This window comes from Natrix helvetica, assembly GCF_964273705.1.
Source record: "Natrix helvetica genome assembly, chromosome: 2".
NCBI lineage: Eukaryota > Metazoa > Chordata > Lepidosauria > Squamata > Natricidae > Natrix > Natrix helvetica.
In genome coordinates, this window is record NC_138552.1 from 171,150,463 (window position 1) to 171,171,488 (window position 21,026).

At 39.1% G+C, this 21,026-nt stretch overlaps 1 protein-coding gene across 1 annotated transcript in view; it reads left to right on the plus strand.

The window, feature by feature from the left end:
• The window catches only part of MEI4 (meiotic double-stranded break formation protein 4), a gene marked incomplete at both ends in the record, with an annotated part of 64,290 nt that extends 59,939 nt beyond the window's left edge, over positions 1-4,351 (plus strand). The window contains one exon of the mRNA XM_081943889.1: positions 4,094-4,351. Coding sequence (XP_081800015.1) covers positions 4,094-4,351 — 258 coding nt within the window. The remainder of the gene's footprint in view (positions 1-4,093) is intronic.
• Positions 4,352-21,026: the final 16,675 nt, after the last annotated feature.

Here is a 21,026-nt window from a genome sequence, read left to right on the forward strand (position 1 = left end):
CCTGCGCGAGCTGCACTGGCTGCCTGTGGTCTACCGAGTGCGTTTCAAGGTTTTGATTATGATCTTTAAAGCGCTCCATGGCACAGGGCCTAGTTATATGCAGGATCGCATCCTGCCCCACACATCCCTACGACCAATTCGCTCACACAGAGAGGGACTTCTCCGGGTGCCGTCCGCCAAACAGTGCCGGGGGGCGACACCCAGGAGCAGAGCCTTCTCTGTGATGGGCCCAGCCCTATGGAATGACCTCCCCCGTGACATCAGGATGATTTCTGATCTCCGCTCCTTCCGTGTACAGCTGAAGACCCACCTCTTTCAATTATCCGGCCTGGCTCAATCGCAATCGTAATTTTCCCATTCCTCCAAACTGTTTTTAAATTGTTCTTAAATATTAATTTTATTGGGTTTTTACAATTGGGGTATTTTAAAGCAGATTTTTAACTGTCTATTGATGTAATTTGCTTCCTCCTCCGTGTATGTACGTGTATGTATGTGTGTTGTGTATGTATGTACGTTTGGTGTTGTTATATATGTTTCATGTTATATGCTCCATTGTACGCCGCCCCGAGTCCTACTTGGAAAGGGAGCGGCTAATAAATCCAAATTTATTATTATTATTATTATTATTATTATTATTATTATTATTATTATTATTATTATTATTATTATTATTATTATTATTATTATTATTATTCCTCATGCTCTGTGCATTGGTATATAGACATTTGAGTCCATTTTGATTGACCTTGTGTTTACTGTCTACATAACCTGTATTATGCCTGACTGCCCCTATTTTCTTGCCACTTGTGTGATTCATGCACATGGTATGACAATCACTATTACATGCTTGGTTTTGCTTGACAGCAGGAGTGATAATCTTACCCACACACACATCTATGTTACATGCATTTATAACCCTATGAATTTTAGTTTGCTGGGGACAGAGATGTTCTGTATCTATTAATTCTCTGTCCCCGCTCTTCAGTTTAAATGTTTATCAAGAAAATCTGTGAATTTAATGCCAAGTAACTCAGTTCCTTTCTTGGATGGGTGCAACCCATCTCTTTTGTACAGTTTTTCATTGGACCAGCTACAGGCTTCATGACTAATAAAACCAAAGCCTTCCCTTTTACACCACTCCTTTAGCCAAACATTAAACTCTGCTACACGCTGGCCCTTCCCTTTTTGTTCCTTATATACAGGTAAAACCTCTGAAAAGATAAGCCTACAACCTATACTATTAAGTTCATACCCCAAGTTCTGGAAATCATTCTGCACAGAAAGTACATCTTTCTGGGATAGATCATTAGTGCCAAGATGTATAATAGCATCAACCTCACAGTCCTTACTTGCATTCTTGACTATCTTAAGAATACGCCTCTTGTCTCTGCTGGCAGTAGCACCTGGCAGACACCTGACCTCTTTTAAAACCTCCGTATCCTCTCCTAAATTAACATCTCTTACGATTGAATCACCAACCAGAAGGTGACTTCTCTTTTTACATACCTTGATCTTCTTCTGCGACTGATGTGTGATACCTGGTTCCCCTTTTCGCCTTTCCGAAGAAAGTTCTTCGTTTTGGACCACGATCCCCTGCTTATTTGAGTCATCATTATCACAACTGCCTTGACCTATCTCTTTAGTGTCCCCATTAAGGTCAGCAAGGGCACTATATCTGTTTTGCTGGGTCACAGCAAAAGCTTTGGGTTTATGGTTCACAGCTCTCAACCTGCCAGATCCCACAGTTGTCCAGACAGCTCTTCTCCTGCAAGATCTTTGTGGTAGAGGGGGCTGATAGTGTGGCTTCACCATAGAGTGGAATGGCTGACGTAGACACCTAGTTTCTGCTTGGAGAGCACAGATTACAGATTCTAGATAGGTAATCTGCCTATGTAGACTCGTAATTTGTTTACAAAGGGGACAGTATCCAAATTTGAAAAGAGTACTGCGAAAGACAGGTGCAAAACAGCTATTACATTGAACTAAGCCAGTCATTTTGAAATAAATAAAATCACAATCTCAAACACACTAATCCAGAATGTATTATTGCTATTTTGGTTTATAGATATATGATTCGCGCGCTGTTAGGCGCGCGGGCCCCCACCTCAGTGTCTTTGTCTCTGTGACTCTCCCCCCCTTCTCTCCAGCAGCTCCAATCCTAGCTTCAGGAAGGTTCAAATGATATGGAGTTTAAGGGCCCCCACCTCAGTGTCTTTGTCTCTGTGACTCTCCCCCCCTTCTCTCCAGCAGCTCCAATCCTAGCTTCAGGAAGGTTCAAATGATATGGAGTATAGCATATATTTTCTTCTTCAGGAATTACAAGATATTCTATTTGAAGTAAATTCCATGTTTATTTTATGCTATCTATCATCTTTTATACTTATCTTCAATCTTCTTTGTTATGGAAAAGTGGGTAGTCATGCCTTTCTCTACCAGAGGTTTAAGATGCACCGTAAGAGTGAAATAGAAAGTCATAGTTTCAGGGCAGAGATGTCCAAGAGCTTCAACCCCAAAAGGCTCAAGGAAAAATGTCTGTTAACATATCAGAATTAAATTGCAATGAATACAGGAAAAGACTGCAGTTTCATATCAACAGAAGGCAATCAACTGTTTCAAATAATAAAATTTATATAACAGATAAGGTGTATGATGAAACTCAAATAAGACCCTCATGTTAGGGATTATATTAGAGTGGCAAAAATATTTTTTAATGTTTAAAATTGAATCTCCAGGTAGCTGTCCATCAGACCTTTTTAAGTTATTCCTACTCTGCTAGGGAAAGATGAATCTTAAGAATAGCTACAGGACCATAGAGTCAGAATTGGACTCCAACTGCTCAAGTCACATCAAAATGGTGTTATGTGATTAGCTGAGACAAGTGTTCTTTTTTAAAAATTTCCATTGTTTATTTTATTGTTCTATTATTTTACTTCTGCTTTATTTCCACTCTCTTCATTTCTTCCTTTTTATTGTAAGCTGCCCAGAGTAGCACCATGATGAGATAAACGGCAAATAAATTTAGGTAGGTGGCAAATAAATGTAACAAACAAATAAATAAAACTAAGCTAGAACCTGCTAACTCCTAAGGAGATAAGCAGATTTCCCAAGACTGCTAATCCAACCACCTATTTATTACATCTGTGTCCCCTGTTTGTGAAGTCAGCCCTAGGGAAGGTATGTGGTTAGGCCACACTAATGTTTTGTAGAAGGAGGGGCTGGTCCCTGTTTTTTTGAAGGAGTGGTGTCATGCTCCCTCCTCAAGAATATTTCTCTAGTCCTAACTATATTGGACAGTTTTTATCCAAGAGATGAAGATGTTATCACCGAGGCCTTGGACTGGGCTGATTATATGCACCCTTTTCAATGAGATTTTCGGGCTCAAACATATACTGAGACAGCATTGGTTGCACTTATTTATGGGTAGTGCAACATTTTGGTTATTTGATTTCTCAGAGGCTTTCCATACCATCAACTGTGATATCCTGCTGGCTTAATTGCAATGATTGAGGAACTTAGTATTTTGATGGTTTAGCTTTCTCTATGGTTGAATCCATTCAATTTTGGCATTAAGGAAGAGACTGTATCCAAATTCTACACTGTCACACCTTTTATTTAACTTTTGCATGAAGTATCTGGGTGAGGTCATCTGTCATTTGGAATCAGATATTATTCCACCCCATTTTCAGCACATTAGATTGTCTTTATAGAAAGTGGAAACTGTATTCAAAGCATTTGCTTCATTGCTATTCAAGAAAAGCAAACTTTGACATATTTCAATAAAACAATACACTTGCATTAATAAAAAAGCATGTTGAAATGAAGGCTGAAAAAGTCTATGCATAATTGATTAATCAAGCTATTGATGGTTTCCTCATATTACTACTACTTTAATTTGATATGGCCAATCATTTTCATTGATCTGTTAGAAACAAAGAAAATCAGACCTGTCTCCTGTGAAGCAATGTAATTTTTTCTTGTTTAATGAATGCATTGTATGATCTATAACACACATTTTTCTAATGATTATTTTCAATGTACATTTGCTTATTATCATTGATTGCAAACTGATGCAGCTATTTTTTTCCCATTCCAGATTCAAGCCAAATACAATGTACAGTATGAAAATATTTTCTTTCTGTGTAATATTTTGGAACAGCTTCTTGAAACAGACACAGAGCAAAAAAACAAAACCAGTCTTGGTTATGAAGAAAAAGAGAAGAAAACGTTTTTGCAGGACATTGATCAAGCTGTCCTCCATCTCTCTGATGAGTTTCCTTTGTTCTGTATTTATTTATGGCGCTTGGGTACACTTTTGAATGCAGCACAAACAGAACTTCAAGGAAGAAGCTGACCAGCTTTTGCTAAGAAAGAGGCAGGAAGCAACTAAAATTCTCCACTGAATGAGATGAAGCTCTGAAGCAAAGGTGTTAATAAATTTTTATTTTATTGGTGTCCGATATTGCTTGATTGGGTGTTTGGCAGTTTCATGATCACTTCAGTTTTTGGTGGCTAAAATTTGAGCAACATTTATAATATGTTCTTTGAATAAAGCAGATTAACTCTGATACTAAAAATTAGCTCTGCAATTATGAATTCAGATATTAGAATATTTAAAATTGTAGTGCAATGTGGACTTGAAATTGATTTTTTTTCTATCAAGTATTTTGTTTTAAAATTTCCCAGAATGGTACCTTAATTGACCATAGTTAATTACGTCACAGTTTGGCTGTTTGATGCAAATTCTATTTCTCACTGATTTTCCATAGTTATCTTCCTTTTCAAAACATATCTCTGGAGAATATTAACTCTTAGCAGATATGTACAGTTCAAGGACTTTTTAAAATTGAAATCACAACACAAGTTCAAAAGGCTCCACTTTCTTCAAGAAATAAATGATTGGCATATCTATAATTAGGAAAGATCTACCATTTGCAAGTACTGAATAAACTCTCTTGTACTCCAGATATCCTCTGTAATTAATAGAAGCATATCACATATATTTTACCATTAGGTGAAAAGTCCCAATGTGTCAGCCATTTTTTTAGAACATATAGTAACCGCCCCGAGTCCCTTTCGGGAGAGGGGGCGGTATATAAACGCTAATAAATAAATAAATAAATAAATAAATAAATAAATAAATAAATAAATAGTAAGTTTCTGAATAGCTGGAAATTTTGCTGTTTTTTAAAAAATGTTTCAGGCAATTTACATACATAATATGTACCTTGGCCTTTAGCCATTTTAACAATTAAGATTAATGAGAAAAAAATAAAATGGAAAGCATTGTTCTACTAAAAGTAGCTGTCTAAAATTATAAAACATACCTAAATTGCAACAGATTAAAAAAACACAAGAGAGATGCAACACTTTCATCACCCTACACAATTATGTGAATAGCTTTTTAAAATAATGCCACTGTTTACATTAAAAATACAAACTTAAAGTTATGTTTTTATTATTGCAGGCAAAATGTTTTCCTCTCCTTAAATTCTATATATGTTCTATCAACTCTTAAAGACAGATATTTGTTTATACCAGGGATGTCAAACTCGATTCCATTGAGGGCCACATCAGGATTATATTTGACCTCGGGGGCTGGGGTAGGCGTGGCCAGCTCAATGTCCTTCATGTCAGGGCACCTGTAGTGGGCCGGACAGGGCTGGGGGGATCCATTGTCTCCAGTGGAGGAAAGCAAGACCAGGGAGAGTGCCAAACTCTTATCCTCCAGAGGAGCCTCGCTGACCTTCTCGGGCCACACGGAGGACCCCCAGATGGCAGTGCAGGCTGTCCAGAGCCCTAGGCAATGGAGGGCAAGCACCCAGCCTGGCCCTCGAGTTCCCAGTGCACTGGGACCCCACATTCCAGCCCCGCCCTGCTTCCCCAATGAGGTGCCCAGCTGCGCTTACCTCCTCAATGCTGCTGCTGCTGTTCTCACTCTCCTTGGCTAGGTTCATGGTGTGTGCGGGAGGGCAAAATGTCAGAGAAAGGCCCACTCCCTCTCCACCCAAGGAGACTTGGCTTTGTAACAAAAGCATCCACAACAATAGGATGGGAGACATCAGAGGTCAGGAGGAGAAAAGGAGTTGGCAAAACGGCAGCAGGGCTGCTGGTAGTCAAGTGTTAAGGCAGGAATTCCCTCAGACCCTCCCTCCCTCATAATCTTTCTTCCTTTTCTTTTTTCTTCCCTCTTCATTCTCCTTTCTTCCTTCCCCTCTTTCCTTCTTTTTCCTTCCTTGCTCTCTTCCCATCTTTTTTTCTTTGTCTTTTCTCTTTCTCTTTTCCTGTCCCTTCTTGGATGTTCAAATACAAAAGAGGAAACATTTCTCATTTTTTTGTTTGATCCCAATAACCTACAGCCCTCTGCCAGTGAAAATGGAGCCCAGGGGGGCTAAATGTGTTCCCCTTGGGCTCCATTTTTGGTCACAATGGTCTCTGCAGCCCTCTGCCAGCAAAAATGGATCCCAGGGGCCTCTCCAGGCTCCATTTTCACTGGCAGAAGGCCAAAGGAGGTCATTGTGGCCAAAAATGGGGTCTAGGAGGGTCGTACGCGGCCCTCCCAGGCTTTGTTTTCACTAGTAGAGGTGCCACAGGCCTTCGCTATTTTCAGGGTGCCACTGCAGGCCAGATTTAAGCACTTTGGCACCCCTGGTTTATACAAAGCTCTTTGACCATCCCTTTTCTGATCAATCTATCTTCTGGAGTAAACTTTCCAATATTTACTCTCATCATCAAAGAATCTATTATTTTGCCTGTCATAACCTCATCTCTTCTTTGCTCTTCAGATTTCTTCCGTTTAAAATTCCCTGTGTCTTATGTTGAATTATCTTTCCCATTAATCGTTCCCAATATGAAAAGGGGTGAGTGGAGAACTGTTTTACCTGGGTTGCAAAGTGGTCTGATTAACCACTAGATAGCAGCAAAACTTTTGGGTGGCAGGTTTAGGTGTGGATGGAAATTGCATCCAAACATCTGGTGAGCCCTGGGAAATTGTTTGATTTGGTTGTAGCTTTGATTTTCATTTTCTTACCAACGTGAATTTACTATATTCAGTTCAATAATTCAGCTAGGCAGTTGCTCACATTTCTTTTTGTGCTCACTGTTAATTGTTTTTATCATTAAACTTCTTTAGTTAATGAGAGAATCATTAACACAAAAATGGAGTGGAGTCTAATTACTCAACCAAAGTAGTAACATATTCCGATAACCCTTCAATACTTATAGCCGAAGGGAATAATTAGCCAAATTCTTTCCCTGAGCTAGGATAAAACAAGTAAGATGAAATCATCAAATTAAACATTTTGCCAGCAATTAAATGTTTTACCCAGTAAGGCTCTAAAATCACTTACATCAGAGAAGATAGCCTGTGTACAGTGCCAGACAAAACAGCTACTCTAGTAGATTTAGCTTTCCGTTAGCATGCTAGTTTTGAAAATTACTCTTGATTCTGAGCTCAGCACAACATGCTTCCTATTAAGCTAATGTTGCTCACTAGGCAGACATGAAAGTCTGCCACTCAATCGACAGACATAATGGAGAAGTAGAATAAATAAAAAGGATGCTTTCTGTAAATTATAGATCATGTGCTTTTCAGTTTCATTTGCATTTCTTCAGATGCAACAGAAGATGAAATCAAACAAAGACCTGGAAACTGCACAAGAATTTTGCAGTATATCTTTTTTTGTTCAGATGTCCACTTGTGGAAAAGTAGAAGCTGCAAAGATACGAAATAAAACATTCCAGCACCTCCCTTTCCCCTCCTCTTGGCTCTTTTCTTTTTAAACTGACATTATGATGATGATCATAATGATGATAGTGAATACCTAAGTCCCAGACAGTGACTTGACATTCCAAGGAGCAAAACTGTGCCCCACTGTCAAATTTTAGATTTACAGTGCAAGAGGTTTTTGACATATTGAATTTAAGAAACTGGAATATTGCAACCATGCTGTGGAGAAATATTTTGCCACAGAGGACCCCCCCCCCCCAAAAAAAAAAACCTTATATATTCCGGATAGCCTCAGATTGCTTTCTCTCTTCTCCCACCAAAGGATTCTGTCAGAATTGATATTCTAGAGCTTCAGAAGTGAAATTATTTAAATCTAATCCTGAATATTTTATTTTGGCACTTTTAATTTTGTTCAAAATATGCAGGGAAGTCTTTCTAAACAAATTTACATCATAGCATAAGAGTCACTTAAGCAGTCATTGCAGCAAGCAGTATAAAGAAGTATATGTCAGTCAAGTATATCACAGTAAGTATTTTTGACAATTGTTTACTGCCTAACAAGTCTGAGAAAGATAGCAGACATTCTAAATATTCAGATATGTCAGCACATCATTTTACAAAGATAATTATTTTTCTTACCTTTCATTCTTTTGATTGTTTTATGCTAGAAGGAAAAGATTTCCCTTTATAACATTCAGTGTCAGCCTGGTATCTTACCATAATCTATTTTTTTCTTTACTTTTGTTTGTATGTATCTAACCATTTTTAAAAAGTTATGATACCTTTATGTGTACTTAGTTCTAATTAACACAGTTATTTAAATGATCGTTGACAATGGAAAGCTTTAATTCTATGAGAAACAAATCATTTATAGGCAGCCTTTTTTTAGCTACTACAATTGGGATCTTCAGCTGTCAGTAAGTGAAATGGTCATTAAGTAAAACTGCAACTGTGCTTACGGTCTTACTTCAGGTTCCCTTTGCTTTACAAAAGGTCCTAAAGTCGTTTTTTCATTCCCATCATGTGAATTTTTTGCTATCAGAGGCAGTTGCTAAACAAGGATTATCTGTAATCAAAGTGCAGGGTAGAAAGTTATGTTTTGAGGAATTTTCAAATTTGGGACATCTATTGTCATGTTCAGTCTAAAGTGAAATGGAGAAGCAAGTATTACACCAACTGATTCCATAATATGGTTTCTCATTGTGGTATTCAAAGGATGACAAATACCTGCCTTTGATAGGGCAGTCACTTTTAAAGTAATTCATCTTACCTCTCCCACATTTATTGCAGGCAGCAACTGGAACAAGAATAAGCAGTTTACGCTTGCATGCAAACATTCATTCATTCAGTTTTCAGTGCCCTCTCATTTTGCATCACCTAATTTAAGGTGGGAAACATGAACTCCACAAGTCTACTGTGTAACTAGGATTTGTTTCCGTTTCTACCCAGTTCTATTCCTCCTGTCCTCAGACAACAAACCAACCCATTCCGAAAATAGGAAGTTAGACTAGAAGACCTCCAAAGTCCTTTCCAGTTCTTATTCTGTATTCAATATAGCTGTTAGAAGGAAGCTATGGATCCTTGCAATTGAACCACAATTTTTTAAACAAAACCATGCAAGAAGAGTATGTCACATTTATTACATTAACAGATATATTACTTAGAACTCCTAATGAAGATCTTTTGTGCTTGCCCTTATTGCCTTGAATCCAATCCATAGTAATGATGCCATCTGGAAGAATTATCAAATATGCCAAAGAAAAGAACGTCATAACATTAAGGGTTCCACTTACTGGTTATCATGTTCTGATTCAATCCAGTTAAGTGCCGAGCGTGTTCCCTGCCTAGCTGGACATGAGCAGGAGAGTAGGCTGGGGATATGAGAATGGAATTGATAGGTTTACCAATTACATTTAGAGAACTTTCTCTGTCAATGGGGGATTTGGTACACCCAAGTTCCTTTTTTATGTGCAAAACTACAGTATATGTATAACAACATAAAGCCTCTTACACATCCTCACGTGTACAAATGAAACTGGGACCAAATGCATGGCAGAGTCCATTTCATCACAGTTTTCTATATGAAAGTATCGAAGCTTTCTTAGCACATAATTAGCTTTTATAAAAAGTTTCAAAGGAGGTAGCTCAGGTGCAATTCTATGTACTTTCTGCAGGTCTCAAGTGACACAACTGAATATAGCATGGATCTCTTCTAAGCTGTACTCTACTACTTAATCTAGAGATCAATAGATGAATAGTTCTTTTATTCTAAACAGGATCGTTCTCTCTCAGTATCTACACATATCTCTGAAATAGATATATGGATCCCTGATGGCAATACTGATCAATAGAATCAGCTTACCAGTTTTCAGTGTAGCTCATACATAATTCTGTTTCTGCTGTCACTTCTTCTAAATTCTTATTTTCTTGCTCACACTGAGCTTCTTCCGGTTTTCATGTATTTGCTTTGCATGTCCCAGTTAAGAATTCAAAAGCGTCTGGTAGCATCTTTCCAACACGTTTTGTTTAAAAGACATAAGCATGATCAGTCTGATGATGTGAGCTGCAATTCAAACAAAGCTTATGCCTATTAATAAAATGTGTTAGTAGGAAAAGGTGCTACACGTCCTCTGATTTTGGCTATCATAGATTAATATGGCCACCCTTCTATTATATCTATAACCAGATCATTAATGTAAAGCCTGAAAATTAAGCTTGATTCTTGCTAACTTCACAGGGATATCCTTATAATTTCAGCATTAGAGAAGTTGCTTGCCATCATCGCCTTCTGACTTTTTAAAAAAACGCCCAATGTACTTAATCAGTGTCCCTCCGTCCCCAACCTTTTGAGCACCAGGGACCAATTCCATGGAGAGAGGTTTTTCCACAGACTGGTGGTGTGGTTTTTTATGTTGCCTGCATCCTGTAGATCAGAGGTGGGTTGTCAAGTTTTCTCCCGGTTCAGGTGTGCTCGCGTACACATGCGACACTTCTGTGCATGCACAGAAGCATCTGTGTGGGTGGGCGGAGCCTCCCACTGCCACTACTACCGGTTCGCCCAATCAGGGCTGAACCAGCGGCACACCTGCTGCTGTAGATGGAGCTTTGCTTGTTTACACAGCCCCGTTTCTGGCATGCTATGGACCAGTGCCAGTCCATAGATCGGGTTGGGGACCCCTGACTTAGGTGATCCTGAGCCAGAGATTCCTATAGGTAAAGACGCCTCACAAGCTTAGTGTCAGACTACTTTGCTAATCAGTTTGTCAGGGAGGGGTGGGAAACAATATACATCCCTTATTTTTCCAGCAACATATATGGCCGAGACCTGAACATGATTTTTTAGACAGTGTCATAGGTGTTTTCTTATTTCCAATAGCCGTCAAATTTGCTAAGTTCATGGATATGTAAATTCATTTTAGCAAGTATTTTTTTCATGGCTTTCCAGCTTTTATACTTGATGGCAATGAGCATGTGATCTGGTACAGCAGAAAAAAGACTGCTTTGAAAACTTTGGACACAGAACAAAGATAATTGAAAGACTTCATTTGTGAACATCATTTACTTTGATGTATGTCAGTCACACTGTGACAAATAGGTTGCCTGTCTTCCATGTTGCTATTTCAATGAGCTAAGAAGGACAAAGGACATTTTTTTTTAAATGTCCCAAAAGAAACTTGAGATAAAATCAAGCAGAAGACTCACATTGTCCATTTGCTGTCTCATGAGATTTTTTTTTTCTGGGTAGTCCGTTCAGAATAAATCATACGTGAAGATCTACGTTCCGTAAATGCAAATAGCAAACTTCCGTAGTGAAAACACTAAGGAAATAAATCTGGCATTCAAGAGAGTGCATGTCAGCTGTATCTCTTGTTTCTTACTAACCTTCAAAGTTAGTTTTCCATGTGGTCAAACATGTATAAGACTCTGTGCATGGGTCCTGCCTCACAATGCCCCTGTCAAAGAAGGCTCCACTCTTTTCATTACAAAATTCAGAATATTTGAAGGGAGAAGCTATACTGCATACATATAGACAGGATATTCCACGCGATTACAAATTATAACCATCCAGGTTTACTGATCATACTTTTAAAATTTTCTGCACGTTGGAAGTTTATGGTGACAGAAATGTTGGAGTCAAGGTACAGAACCCTCAGATCTGCCCCCTTCCTTGCATTAAATTAGCATAAGGAATAACTTGGGAAGAAGTGATTACAATCCAATGGTGCATTGTGCACCTATGACAAGATTACTCATTTTCAGTGGATCTTTGTTGCTTCGTAAAATGTTTACTGGGATTGAAACTTAAGAAATAATAAAGCACGTTATGGTTCAATTGCAAAACAGTTTTAATATTGGAGTTACATTTTAAAAACATCATTACAAAAACTGCAGGTAGAGGGAAAATTTTGCTTACTAAATACACATTATAAGAACTGCAGCTATCAGTGCCAATAGGAGGGATGGGGAAATTTTTGCAAGCTCACCTCATTCCTCTGCCCTGTGAAGTATATGTAATTATCAACAAAAATAGAGAAAAAAAGTGACTTGCTTCTGCCAGAACTGTTTTTGTGCCAGCAATCAGGAAAGGATAACAACCTGAACTGTAGAAGTACTTGTATCTCATTTGCCACCTTTCAAGATTATTCAACATCCACTTACGCTTTCCAATGAATCAGTAATTTGGTATACCCTTCCTGCACCAAGAATTGATAATGGAACATTGAATTTTTCCCCCTCCATCAAGATTTAGATGTGAGGCAGAAGTGTACGAGGGGAGGCATTTTAAGCTAAGAAAGGATGGTGGAAAATTGAGATGTTTTCAGCATGTGTGAAATGTATACATGAAAAATATCACTGGGCTGACCCGGGCTACAACAGGTCTAATAATCTAATAAACTTGTATTCCAGCTTCATATATACTTATGTGATAGAAAGATATATCGCTATCAATGATTAAAGATCATGGAGCTGCTGTGGCTCATGTGGCTAAGACGCTGAGTCTGAAGACCGTTGAGAGCTCAGCTATTCAAAACCCAAGACCGCAAGCCACATAACGGAATGAGCTCCCATCAATTTGTCCAGCTCCTGCCTACCTAGCAGTTTGAAAGCAGGCAAATGCAAGTAAATAAAGAGGTACCACTTCAGTGGTAAAAAAATAACAGGGACTGAAAGGATCTCCCTTGGGCATTCCCTGGACATTGGTGATGTCACCTGTTATTCCTTTCAACCTTGGTAGGTGCTTCCGAACAGAATGTAGCAGTATTAAGATGGTCTGCAGAACGTTAAGACTTGGAGCATTTTAGTTAATCTTATAAGGCGGTGCTGAGCAGTTTGCATTTCTTATAAAGCAATATCATCACCAATAACAATACTAGACTTTTGAAATAAGGGAGAGAGATGTATTTGGCAGCGGGTGCAAGTGGTGGTGATAAATAGCTTACAATTGTGACAACTGAATGGAAAGTTAGGCTCATTAAAAAGTTATAGGTAAAAGGTCACGCCTCATGCAAGATCCCACTAGTAATTTACATAGCAATGAAGAGATTCTTTGCCAATTAATTGGAAGGGAATCTAATAGTCTCTTCGTTATCCAGTCACTATAGAGACTAATATCTCTCTTAAATAGATCTAGAATAAAGTCTCTAACCTGGAGGATCAAATGAAAGTTTAGGAAACAACAGTGAATGATAATCACAGTATTTTCAATAATTGAATTATTCTTTTGGAATCTCAGCTACACAGAATAAAACAGTATGAGTGGCATTGTGAATATTCCTAATCAAACTCACTTTACTAGACTTTAGGAAGGTTTTTTTTTTACCTGACCACTGATTCTTAAATGAAACTGAACATGTGAACAAAATCTTCATTATGTGAAGGTTGCTATTGAGACTGGCTCAAATAATGCTATTGTTCAATTCCTGCATGTTACTAGAAGAGATTTTGCATACATATAGACAGGAATTAGTAAGATCTCGCTGGTGTTTCCTAAGAAAAAGAAAACAGTCTACCTAGGCTTTACTAAGGAAGCTGCACACAAGAGAAGAAGAAGCATCTTCAAAGAAAAAACAAGAAAGTCCCGCTGTCTCCTGAAAAAAGCACTTTGGGGACAACCACGACCTGGATGACTGAGAATCTCTGTATTAGCTGTATAATTTGGGATGAGGATCCTTTGAATAGTGTGGGAGTAGGAATGGATTTCCAGAGAAAAAATTGTAGACTACAGCAACCAGGAACGCTACTCAGGAGATCCTGAGGACACAGATAAACCTCCAAGTGCTTCAAAGAGCCTCTAAAAGGATGCAAATGACCAGCTGTCTGCAAGGTGTATAACTCTTTCCATTCCCCACTTTCCTGTCAGAGCTGAAGAAGCTTCTTGAATGAGAAGCAAAATGTTTTCAAAGAAAAACCAGAAAGTCCAGTTGCCTCCTGAAAAAAAGCCCCTTTGGGACAACCATGACCTGGATGCCTGTGAATCTCTACAGACACAAGAGAAAAAGTTTTTTTCAAAGCACAGAATCTTGCTAAATCTCTGCAACTGCAATGTTTTATGTCTTTTTCTGCTGTGGTACATTGTTTTAAAAACCCATGATCAATTTGACCAGGGATCACGGAGTGTCCTTTCTCATGTCTTCCCAGCCATTCCATGTCCACTTTTGATGTACAGTCACTGGTATGGAATGGAATGTCTTACGTTACTGTTCATTCTGGTATGGTTTGCAAATAAATCGATCATTCTCTTTCACTAGTTGTATTGACCCTGTTGCCAGGACTAAGATTGGTATGTTAATTTTTAAAAAATAGACTAGGAAAGATTTGGTAGGAATTCGTACATTTCCAGGATCCATCCTGATCAGAAAAGAAAAGCTCCTGAAATAGTTTACTGGATAAAGCCTGGGACATTTTACATGCACTTATTCTGCCCTTCAGCTAAAGCACAACTAGAATGCACTTTGGGGAGACCAAAGTGAAATTACAGAGCTATGCCTCAGCAAGATCTGGCATAAAACAATTCTACATAAATTCCATGCAGTCCATTCTAAGAAGCCAATTCCATCATCCAGCTAATCTAGGGTTATTGTTGTATACTGCATTTTTTTTGCCCTAATTTGCAATCAACTCTAGCATAATTGATTTATGTGCTGCTGCCTGAATGCATTTTAACCATGCTCTTCTGCCGCATGCGTTCTACCCAAGTCCTCCCTGGAGCAGTGAGCTGTGCAGGCTCTGTGAACCTAAAACTATTCAGACTATTTAATATTCTGGAATTTATTTCGTCCTTTGCTCTGTGAGTGTAAATGGCATTTCACTAGTTTTATCCATAAGTGTACAGCCTTCATAGTTCATTCGGCTCTGATGCCCCTTACCTTTATCAAGGAACCAAACAGAATCCCTGCAGTTTTGGTTTAGTTTGATTTGGAGAAAGGAGTATGGGAAAGGAAAAGAAAGAAGGAGCTTGTTAATGAGGTGGAACCAAATATTTACACACACACACACACTGTGCTTCCAAGTGGTGGGTTTCCTTTTTTTTTTACTATTGGTTCGCTCGTGCGCTCGACGCTTCTGCACATGCACAGAAGCGTCCTGGTAAGTGGGCAGATCCTCCCTCTGCTGCCGCTACCGGTTCGCCCAATCCGTGCCAAACCAGCAGAAACCCACCTCTGGTGTTTTCCTGAAAATAAGACCGGGCCTTATTTTCTTTCAGGCTTGAAAATGAGCACTTGGACTTATTTTCGGGGAGGCTTTTTGAGGTGCAGGAGGCAGAGAGCAGTCACCTCATGGCTGCTGGGCCCCTTAACCGCAGCCTGCAGATCAGCTGATCCAGCGAGTTCTGTTTCTCTGGGTGCCTGGAGATATTTCCAGCACACTTTTACTAGCCCCAGCCCTGCCCACGGCACCAGGCAACCTTTAAGCCAAGAGCCCCTCTGCTCATTTTAATATATCAAATTCTAGATTACTGTGAGATTAATAAACATCAGTTTTGGAATATAATTCTGATAGCATTTTAATTATGATGGTTCAGAATTCTAAAAGGCTTATTGCAAACAGTAAAGAATTAGAAGAGCATCTATAGTTGACACCCTGAAGGTGGAATATGCTTGAATGGGCTGGGCTGGAGTTTCTAATAAATCAATAAATGCTTTAAATCAATCAGAGCTTTTCAGTTATAATTTTGCATAATGCTTTGATAAAAAAAATATCAGACATTTTAGATAGGAAAGTTCAAATTAGAGAGAAGAAATATAGTAATGCTTCATTACTCAACAAGCTTCATTTTGTTAACCAATAACAAGCAGACAGAGACACACATGGACAGGCATATTAGCAGAAAAAAATGAATTGTATCTTAAAAAGTTAGAAAAACATGTAAAGGAGGCTTTGAATATTTATGGTAGAAATCACGCATTGGAATCATACTGTGCCTTCAGAGCTGTAAAACTGGAGTTAGACCAATTATCTGCTCCGAGTATTGAATATTCATTAAAGTGTATTGAGCAGTCCTATTGGGAACAAGGAGAAAAACCTGGAAAACTGTTGGCTTCATGTTTGAAACATCCAAAACAAAAGAATAATATCTATAATAAAAGATTCCACAGGAGCAATTCGTGGAAATTATAAAGCAATTCTCAGTTGGTGGAGTTTTATTCAAGTCTACTTTTCATAAATGAAGTGACACTACCAAGCAGATGGATGGCTTTTTACACAAAATAAATCTACCAATGCTTTCAGAAACACATATTAGGAATTTGACTGCATCTTTAACTTGGAAAAAGAGATTTCCAAAATAAAAGTCCTAATGAATGGTCAAATACAATAAGGATTGCTATTTTAAAGCTATGCCTTTCATACAAAGAGGGAGAGTTTAATCTCCCAAATTTCAAATATTGGATCTTCTTGTAAATGTCAGCAATTTATTGTAAATTATAAAAATATTGTAAATTATATTGATTTTAGTAATTATTAAAGGGTAATATTCAATTATACTGTCTGGTATCCTTCAAATCTTGGCAAACACTTGGTTCTAACTATAGTAAGAACTTGGTGATATTTCTAGCACTTAAGGCAATTAGACACACATGGGCACTATTGGGTTAAACATCATTAAAATTTTATTTGAATTCTCAAGGGATGTTCATTATTTGGAGTAAGGCTCCTTTTAAAATGGTGCATCAAATCTATTAGGAGAATATGAGTGAAATAAATGAGCTAAATAATCTTATGGAAAATCCTTAGGGCTTATCTGCACTGTACTGTTGTACACAAAGGTTTGATGTCTATCTCTGTTATTTCTCCATTTACCTGATGTGAGGGTGTGTTTGTCTGCTCCATCTAAACTACAGCACACTTTTCTCTGTTATGGAAGCTCAAATTTTCCTTCTTGTTTGGGTTATACCATGTTTTCCTGAAAATAGGACATATCCTGATAGTAAGCCCAATTGGGCTTTTCAGGGCATGTGCTAAAATAACCCCCCTCAAATAACACCCCCCCACTACTTAAACACCGGTCATTTCCACTGATTGCTTTATACACAAACAGGTGAGGTGAAGAGGCCAGAGGGGGGAAAGCAGGGGACATGCCCCATGCACCCCACACACCCTTACCGTACCTACCAGTAAGGCTGATGGCCGGGCAAAAAGAGAGCCCACCACAAAAAGGGTGGCAGGCCAGCAACGCACCCCACGCCCCACTCCTTCCTGCTCAAAAAGAGCTCTGTCATGTTCCTCACCATTGTGTCCAGGGGAACACGTTAAAAATAACCTCACAAGTTCAATCAAACCTCTCGAACTCGCAAGAAGGTTTTTTTTACAAGGTGATTCCCTGGATAATGTGATGGAGCTGCCAGTCTCCGGTAAGACATGTGCCTCATGGTGGGGCAGGGTTTGGAGATGGCAGATGGGTTGGGGATGGGGCAGGCCAGGCCTCGAGTCTTATTGGACACTGACAACTCTGTCGCATCTCTCAGCCAGTCTGTGCAGGGAAACAGCTTGCATGATAAAGAAAAACTTCTCGCGAGTGCAAGCAATTAACTTCTTGAACTTGTGAGAAGTTTTTCTTTACTGTGCAAGCTGTTTCCCTGCACAGACTGGCTGAGAGATGCGACAAAGCTGTCAATGTCCGGTAAGACGCGCGTCTTGTGATCCAACATCTCCCACTCTGCTCCAATGCCAACAGCATCCTGCCTGCTTCCCTTCCCCACCATCTCTTTAGCAAGAGGGGTAGCAGGTGGGGTGGGAGAGAAGCGAGGCACACATAGTGATACCAGAGTCTTGCAGTTTCGTCATGTTCCTCACCGTTTTATCCAGTGAAGCATGTTGTAAAAAAAAACTCGTGACTTCCATCAAACTTCTCAAACTCGTGACATTTTTTTTACAAGGTGCTTCCTTGGACAAAATGGCAAGGAACATAATGGAGCTGCAAGTCTCTGGTACCACTAGGATGTGCAACTCGCTTCTCCCCTGCCCGAACTGCCATCCCCAAATTGCAACCCTAAAGGCGCGGGTGTCTAAGCGATGGGTGGGTATCCTTGTCATGCCTGGTGAGGGGCAAGAAAGATCGCAAGGGGAGCCACATCTCACTCCATGCCCTACCTGCCACTCCCAAACTGCAAGTCTAAAGGGGGCGGGTGGCTAAGCGATGGGTAGGAAGCCCTGCCATGCCCAGTGAAGGGGCAAGAAAGATGGCAAGGGGAGCCATGTCTTGCTCCATGTCCCACCTGCATGTTATTTCTGGCATTTTTTACCAGTGTAGAGGGGGGCAGCAGAAGTTTGATTGAACTTGCGAGAAGTTTTTTTTTTTTTTTACATGTTTGCCTGGACACAGTGGCAAGGAACACAATGGAGCTGGAAAGGTAAGACCCGTGTCTCGCTTCTTGCCTGCCTCACCTGTCAAAGAATAATAACCACCACCACACTGATAATAAGGCCAAGGCCATATTTTGGGGGTCAAAAGAAAATAAGACCCTGTCTTATTTTCGGGGAAACACGGTAGCACTTCAGTTGGTTACAGGTAACTCACTAGCTACTCTGCAAAAGAATTGGCTTCTCCAATGCTTATGATGCATTCTAAGAGTTTTAGAATGGAAGGAAGATACCTTCCTTTATCAGCCTTTGTGAAATAATATAGTGGTTGAGATCTTCATGTGGCATAAAAAAGACTGCCAGTCTGAATCCCTGCAAGCACATTTTATGTTTCTTCCAATTACATCATTCTTTTCTTGAGTGGTTACTTTTTCCTCTTTCTTTAAAAATAAATAAATTCAAGGGTTTACTATGTTACTATTTTCCAGACACCTGAGATAAAAGGGTTTAACCGCAGCTCCTAGATAGCCCATGGCTTACATACAAATGTTTGAGTTGTGTTTACAAGATTTTCCTTGTGTTGTTCTACTTTACCTACACCTAATAAATTAGGTAAATTAGGTAATATTATTACCTAATGAAATCAATAAAATCATATTGTTATAAAACATACTCATCTTGAAAACTAGTGCTCTAACTCCCCATTGTGCATCAGTCACCCTCCTACCAGCGCTTACTAGCTTTGGGAGCTACAGATGGCCTCGAATATGTCAACAAGAATTTCATAACATTACAACATGTTCAACACAAGGAGAATGCCTCAAATATAAAGTGATTCTTCAGCAGCAAATTCACGGGTGCGTAATCAATTAAGAAAATAGTCATAATGTCAAGACCATAAATGAAAGTGAATAGAGGGCTGGATATAGAGAAAGAGAAGAGATGTCCGATGCAACCTTGGCAGGCTGCTAGCAATCTATCAGTGGCATTCAAAGTCTTTTCTGGATTTTCTTTTAGGATACTAAAGAATTCCTAGGATAGTGTGAAAATAGTTCTGCTTAAATGACTGAAGGGTTTCCAATATTCATTCAGCTGCCCCTTCATATCATTGAAGTCATAATTCTACATTTCTGTTTGCTGCTTAATGGACACTGTAGAAATTATTTCTATGACTATATCACATGAATAGGACTTTCAATGAAAGTGTCTAAATGAATGGATGTTATTAGGCTTGAAAAGGAATGAGCTGCTTGGCAGTCAGTACCAATAGGAAATATGAAACGCATCATGCTGATAAAGTAATTTCATATCATCAAAAATGAGAGTGTGGTGAAGGGAAAACACCAACCTCTTTGTGAATGAGCCACAGTTCCAGACAGTGGTAAGTGCCTGCGGTGTCTGTGTAGCATCAAGGCTGCGTTGAAAAAAGACAGGTGTGGGAGGTTGAAGGAGATGTTGGATGCTAAAGGAGGACAAAGACAAGCCTGCAGAGAAAACACCTGCTGGGTTGCCTTATCAGGCCTGAACAAAGTCCCCCATCCTTTTTTTTGTTGACTGGATGGTATCCATTGCCCAGACAGACAAGAGACCTGGTTTCTTATGTTGGAAAGCCTTCATTGAAGGGATGGAAGGAGGTGGAGACTTTTTTTTAAAGTAAGGGAGTACAAATTAAACTATTTGTTTTGCTGCATAAAATCCCTCCAAATCACAAATCAACCAGCCACCAATGGATCAAAAATTGGACAGCAGTAACATTTTAGGGATTTTTCTGGAGGCACCAATGGGATTGCCAACACTTTTATACAAGGTTGCTAAATCCAGATTGCTCTGAGAGCTTTGCTTTGCAGTGAGCTCACTTTAATGCCCTTCATCACAACAAAAGAATTTGAAATATCCTGTGGTGGTCAAAAATGTCTTTTTCTCAGGTTAATAAATGGTGCTAGTGCTGAATCTGAAACTTGCAATACTTAAAAAACTGATCAGTGGGAATTTCTGGATATTGGAATTGAAAAGTGAGAATGCAAAGGTATTAAGAAAATTCCACACAGCTCACTTTTATGGAGACAACTGGCAGTGAAGTCTCATTTTAAGATTTCAGACAGATTCTGTCTACCAGATCATATTAAAATGTTCAAACTGTTAACATCAGTTGTTCCTGGTTTGTATTTGTTTGTGATTTATAATTTGTCCCCATAAGAATCCATAGGAAGAAGGGAGTTATCAGTATGTTTGAAGTAGTCTTGGTAGCCTGTCACCATAACCTGGCTATAACTTCATATCAGATTTGTATATCATGGCCTAGGATCCTTTCAGCAAGGAATAACTGATCTCCAGCATCAGGACTTTTTCTCTCTCAATATGGTACATGGGCTTTTTCAACCCACAGAGGTGTGTGTGTTGTCCATCCTGAGTTGTGAGACTGGGATTGAAGAGGTTTGCTCAGATGGCTGTGAATCATCTTCTATGTTTGATACTGGTTGAGACATTCATCCGGTGTTCC